We start from the raw sequence: 6,007 nt of genomic DNA, 5'->3' as shown, positions 1-6,007 counted from the left end.
CGGCTGTAGACTCTGCGTCTTCCATCCCCGCGGGAACGTCATAATGTTGCTCTTCTCGATCAAAAATAGGGACTTCCTGCGAGCTCGGACAATTTTTATCGATGTGCACATTATACCCACGACGGAAATATGCGGAGAAGAAAGCGACCGACGCCCACTGGTTCCTTGCCATAGAGAGGACCGGAAACTCCATCTCCAAGTACTCGCACATCCGTACTTGGACTGCAACTGGCACGTTACCCCATTTTCGGTAAGACCGAAAAGATGCATTGCAAAAGTTGCGATAACCTAGTTTCTCTACTGTATTAGAGGACGCAGAGGGTATGTCGGCGTCTAAAATCTTCTGATACAGTAGTTCTGCGTAGCCTGTCAGGTAGCTCTAACAGTCGAATTAGAAACACTCGTCTCATCCACAGCAATTATAGTTACACTGATGTCTTTTTCTGCTCTACTAATATTTGCGTCTTGAGACAGGCCCAGCCGCCTCAGAACTGCTTTCGCGCTAATTTGGCCAGCTTGTGGCCTTCTAACCCGGTTGCGTCGGTTCGCTTTTGGCAGATTAGTATTAACAAGATACTGATAATATGAGCATCATATGGACTTACGTTCAACTGCGAGCCTTATATATAATGTCCCGGAATAGCCGGACATCATGTTATTGGAATATTGGAGGGAAGAACGGTCATGTCAAATTCGCACTTAGGCGGTGCTACGCTGTAGCCACAAGTCAGTTAGTTACACCGATCAAGCGCTACGCTATCACCCCGGCCATCACAGGCTTTGTTTCGCTTACTCTAGTCAACTCAGTCACTAATTTACGAAAACGATGCCCAGGGTCGGCTCCAAGTTCTACTGTCCTCTGCGTTGTTCGAGTGGTCGTCATCAACATGCACGTTTTAGGCCTGGACTCGGACTGGAGGTCCCTTCAAGTACATATTACCGCCATAGAACGCAAAGGACAATTATGGGATCAGTATCGCAACTTACGGCAGAACAACAAGTATGTGGCATAGAAGTTGAGATTGAACGCATCCCAACGTTGACTAGAGCAGTCAAAGTCGTGCCATAGCATTTGATGGTACCGAGGGAAGTTCTCAGGGTGGGCGCATATATGAAGGACTTGGTGACAGTGGCGATGACCAGTATACTGGCGAAGCTGACAGCGCCGACAATGATAGTGAATATGACGAGGTAGAGACTTCTGATCTGGACAGCTCAATTGCTAGTGATGAGCTTTCAGGTGATGAAGAGAGAGATATCTTGGATATGGATGTTGAACAATACAAGGATACAACCACTAATGGTACTTAAATTGAGAATTCATGACTTTCAGCGCTGACTTTGTTTTCAGCTGTTCAACCGTCAGCTACAATTGCCATATCAGATGTGCACTCGCAAGGACGCCCGACTGGTCGTAATTCTCACATAGAAATACTGTTTGTAGGCTAACGAGGAATGCAGTTCGACTTATATCATCGAAGGAAGCGGAAACTATTCGCTGGCTATTATTCAAAGTCATGCACAATCTCGACAATGTTGGATTTTCGCTTATGGGTCAGATCCCCCAGATCGAAGCACAGTCTCTTTATACATGCAGGAAACTTATCAACGACTGCGCCGCACTCAGTCCCGTTAAATATGACTGCTGTCATTTGAGGCCATGTGTGTGTTACTTTGGGGAATATGAAGGCTATCAAGTGTGCCCGAAATGTGGCGCTGAACGTTTGCGAAGTATTCAAGCAAGTCTAACAAAACTTTCACATATATTCCACTTGAGCCAAGGATCCGTGCCATATTTAGCCAGAAGCAACTATCTAAGATAGTGCAGGAATATCCGTCCGAAGTGATGTCAAAAAGAGTAGTTTTGGCTGACTTTTGGAATGGCGATATTGTTAAGCGGCTTCGTGCAGACGGTTTCTTCCAAGATCCGACCGAGATAGCATTGGCACTGTCGATTGATGGTGTGCAATTAGTGAAGACTAAGACGCACCAGACGTGGCCAATAATGGGGGTCATTATGAATCTTCCTCCGTCCATGAGATACAAGAAAGAGAACCTGCTTCTGTTTGGCACCATCCCTGGGCCAAAGATGCCGGGAGATATCTTTTCATTCCTGGGACCGTTTCTACAAGAAATCAAGCCCTTCTCCGAGAACGGCGTCAAGATGTGGAATGAAAATCAGAACTGTATGTCAACGGTAAAGGTACTTTATGCCTAATAACTGGGGACCAGCCGGCCATGGCCAAGCTGATGTGCTTGAAGGGCCACAACGCGAGGCGTCCATGTCGTTTTTGCTTTATTAAGGGGGTTGTTGCGTCAAATGGGCAAAACTATTATCCGTTCTCCTCTATAGTTCCCGATGCGCAGGGGATACGGCGCCTCAATCTGCGGAAGGACATGAAAGGGGATATTGAAGCGTGCGATCAGCAACAAGACCCGGCTCTATATCGGGATTGGGTATCTCCTGTCGATCACCATTGGTCGACGTGAAAACATTATACTGGCCACAGTCGTTCCCTGTTGACGTCATGCACTTAATTTTAGAAGGCATCGTCCCACGCACGTTTGACATATGGATTGAGGCGTCGAAGACAAGTAAACGAGCTCGGGAACTGCACCAAAGGACGTCCCGGCCTGGGCAACTTGCCAGGCCTCTAGTGGAAGATTTAGCGGGACTTGGGGCTGATATCAAAGAGTCTGCACGTGAAGTCCCGGCGGCGTTAGCAAGATCACCTGAGAACATTTTTCAACATCACCGCTCCTACAGGGCACAAAATTGGTTCGACTTTTTACAGTTATTCGCCCATCCTCTACTGGATGGTAGGGCGTCCTTGGAAGTTAGGAAGAATCTGGCGTTGTTAGCCCGCATCTACTCCGTTTCGACGCAAGAGGAGTTGAGAGAGGAAGATATCCGATATCTGGAGCAAGCCGTTCGGGAATTTGTTGAATCATATGAAAATCTGTACTCCGATCCGACCGTGTGCACGTCCAATCTTCATGGGATATTGCACCTTGCCGATTGCGTTAAGAATTGCGGCCCTGCTTGGGGGTATTGGCAATTCACGATGGAGAAAACCTGCGGCAATGTTGTTTCATGGCTGCGAGGCAGCAAGCTCAAGGACGAAAGTGTTTCCAACGCAATAGTACTCCACCAGCAAGTCAATTTAATACGGTGGCAAAATCCGAACACCTGCCTGTCGTGGGAAGAGGTTTTTATGCAAGACAGAGCAATGTCTAGCCTAACTGGATTGGTAGATAAAGTTAAACGACCACCAGAGTTTACAGACGAACAATGGGAAGCGCTAGCAGCTTATTTCGACATTCAGCCGCCATCAGCAGCTATGATCCATGAAATGCAGAAGACGATGGTCCATTTCAGAAAATATCGGGCAAATCGCGAGGATATAGTTACCTCCTCGCTCGTGACAGATCGGCCAGAGTCAAGGTGCAGTCGATACGTAAGTTGCCAAAATAATGTGAACGAAAGATACTTCGGCGTAGTCGATCGCTTGTTTTCTTGCACCTGGCACCGAGAGGACCACCAGCTTGCTCTGGTAAAGGTCTTCGATGAGGTCCACTGTGCTAACAATCAAGATGAGACCTATGGAAGAGTGCAAACATTGAAAAGTCGAAAGTCGTACCTAGTTTGCATCTGTCTTGCGAACATTGAATGTACAGTGGGGATAGCTTATAACAGGTTCACAAAACAGGAATACATTCTCGATCGTAATTGGGTTGACTGTGATCTCTATGGCTCTACGATCGAATCAGGGCTTCGAGCAGCGCACGACGATTGGACTTGGTGAGAAGTGCTTTTTCCTGGTCATCTTCCTCTTTTTTTTGCGTATGGATTCCCCAAATATCTCATGAATCATTTTTTAATGTGTTGTGCAAGATATATTCAAATATCATGACTAGACAGCCAAAAAATTGACACGCGCGCGGACGTAGTGGATAACTGCAGAGCAGCTCTTAAGCCTCGTACGAGATACTCGCAGCCGTGCCTCGCATAAATCATACGAGTGACAGTACAGAAGAAACTCGCTCTACTTTTTTAAGGGAGACACTAGATCATAGATACTCGCCCCACAAGTATTGCAAATTGACTCGCTGGCATAGATCTGCTGCCTGAGTGTTGCATGGTTTACGTCTGAGCGCGTCAGTCAAATTGGTCCGGCGACTCACTTTCGGTGAGTCACTCCTATAATAGTTAGGAGTGGGATCAGAAATTTTTTCTATAGGGGAAGTGAACGCGGCACGTAATAGCCTTTCACCGACAACACCCGCGTCACTTTCGTACCAATGTCGGGATTTAAAAGAAACTGATCAAAGAAATCTTTTCATCGACAGATTTATATAACGGACTTCATGTGACAGTTCGTACTAAGTTCGATCACTACTTCCTTTATCTATTGCGGACGATTTATTCATTCACTAAACGATCAAAAGGTCTTTCGAAATTGCCGAGTTAGCCTGTGCAAGTACATTTTCGAGATTTAAGGCGAGTGAATTAAGGAGATTCATGGCAGGTAAACCGACCATTCCTCTTTGGGACTAGTATAAAGTACACCTCAGTATCAAAACTCGAAGTGAATGTTCACCGCCACTCTGTACGTAGACCTTATCCCTGACGGCGCGTGTCGTCGCATCGCGAGTCGAAGGAAGTCATGATGCAATGAAAGGGCATTGACTTCATCCTCTGGAACCATTTATACGGCCGGCAACAAGATAAATCGCAGAGACATAAATCGATCGGAAGAGCTCAGCATTATTGGATCGAATGAGAATGCATTGGTACGTCTGGAGATCCGAAATCAAATCGAGACAGCGCAATTATACACTGTTATATCCAGGCCAGCATTGGAGCTCGTCTATGCCGAAGTTATCAAGAAATTGCACCTGCAGATAGTTGAAGGCGGTACTCAGGATGCATGCAGCTGTTCAATTTGGCATCCCTATCTTTTGCCCTGCTTGCATAGGATCCAGCTTGGCATTCCTATTGACGTGGCAGACATTCATCCTCGTTGGAGAGTTCACCCAGTGGTCGCTCCTTTGAATATCAACTTGGCGCATATCACTATCAAACGCCAAAGATCCGCAGGTTGGACTTCTGAGGAAGGGCCGTCCCAGAGGAACGCGGAGGCTCCCCACATCAGCTGAGGTAGTCCAGAAACCGCAGACCGAGGGGAAAAAGTACGGCGATGTAGTTCGTGCCACGAAACTGGTCATAATCGTCGCAGATGCCCGAAGTTAGTAACCCAGGAGTCACTTCAGGAGATGGCTGGCCAAGATCTCGGAGGAGCAGGCAACGAATGAAATACCAAGTGGCCGTAGACTATCGAGACGAAGACGAGTATGGCGAATGGATTTTTGAGGAGATGTGGGATGGTGTACGCATGGTTATGTGAGTGCGTCGTCGGAAAAGTATCATGTTGTTATAGGAAGAAATGAACTGATCGAGAATCGAAAAATTGATGTGGCTATGCAGTGGCGGTGAACATTCAATTCGAGTTTTGATATCGAGGTGTGCCTGAAATATGTTCGCTTATTTTATCTCTGAAAGACGTCTGTTGTACTGCTGCAGTACATAGGTTGAGTCTCACGTAATTAAAATATGTTATCTGTGCAAGATTGACCAGCTATGATATGGGTTTTGTGCTGTGAAGCTTGCAACGCATGGCCGACAAGGCAATATATCAGATTAGGGCTGCTCCGAATACGAATATTCGCAGTAATCGGCATTATTCGTATTCGTTAGTCGCAAGTCCCAACCACTGCGAATAATATTCGCTATTTTATTCGCAAATCCTGAGCAGTGCGAATAATATTCGTAATTATTATTCGGCGAATAATAGCATCTAATCACGTGCTCAGGGGTATGCCCGTAATAAATTTAATTACAGTTTCAAGAGCCAAGATGACCCCTTACAGCCTTCCAGCTCAATATGATGTAAGGAGTAAATTGATAGCGAGGTGCGCACATTTCTTGCTCTGTGACCTAGTGAGA

General features: G+C 46.3%; 3 protein-coding genes across 3 annotated transcripts; all 3 read left to right on the top strand.

The window, feature by feature from the left end:
* Window positions 1-585: 585 nt before the first annotated feature.
* Window positions 586-1,541, top strand: V1508DRAFT_114359 (uncharacterized protein). The gene is made up of 3 exons (XM_066935883.1): window positions 586-1,000; window positions 1,048-1,303; window positions 1,352-1,541. The coding sequence occupies exons 1-3, from the start codon at window positions 827-829 to the stop codon at window positions 1,447-1,449; spliced, it is 528 nt and encodes a 175-aa protein (XP_066791988.1). The 5' UTR covers window positions 586-826; the 3' UTR covers window positions 1,450-1,541.
* Window positions 1,461-1,874, top strand: V1508DRAFT_429220 (uncharacterized protein; the record flags this gene model as incomplete). Its single annotated transcript, XM_066941874.1, has 1 exon — window positions 1,461-1,874. A coding segment is annotated over exon 1 (301 nt), but the record flags the coding sequence as incomplete, so codon positions are not given.
* A 302-nt stretch (window positions 1,875-2,176) lies between these two features.
* On the top strand, window positions 2,177-3,923 carry V1508DRAFT_114372 (uncharacterized protein). The gene has a single exon (XM_066935884.1). The coding sequence runs from the start codon at window positions 2,529-2,531 to the stop codon at window positions 3,804-3,806; it is 1,278 nt and encodes a 425-aa protein (XP_066791986.1). The 5' UTR covers window positions 2,177-2,528; the 3' UTR covers window positions 3,807-3,923.
* Window positions 3,924-6,007: the final 2,084 nt, after the last annotated feature.

The sequence above is a fragment of the Lipomyces doorenjongii genome (assembly GCF_038497915.1).
Source record: "Lipomyces doorenjongii strain NRRL Y-27504 unplaced genomic scaffold V1508scaffold_219, whole genome shotgun sequence".
In the NCBI taxonomy this organism is placed as follows: Eukaryota; Fungi; Ascomycota; class Lipomycetes; order Lipomycetales; family Lipomycetaceae; genus Lipomyces; species Lipomyces doorenjongii.
The sequence above is the reverse complement of the archived record's forward strand: the minus strand, read 5'-3'. Positions and strand labels throughout refer to the sequence as shown.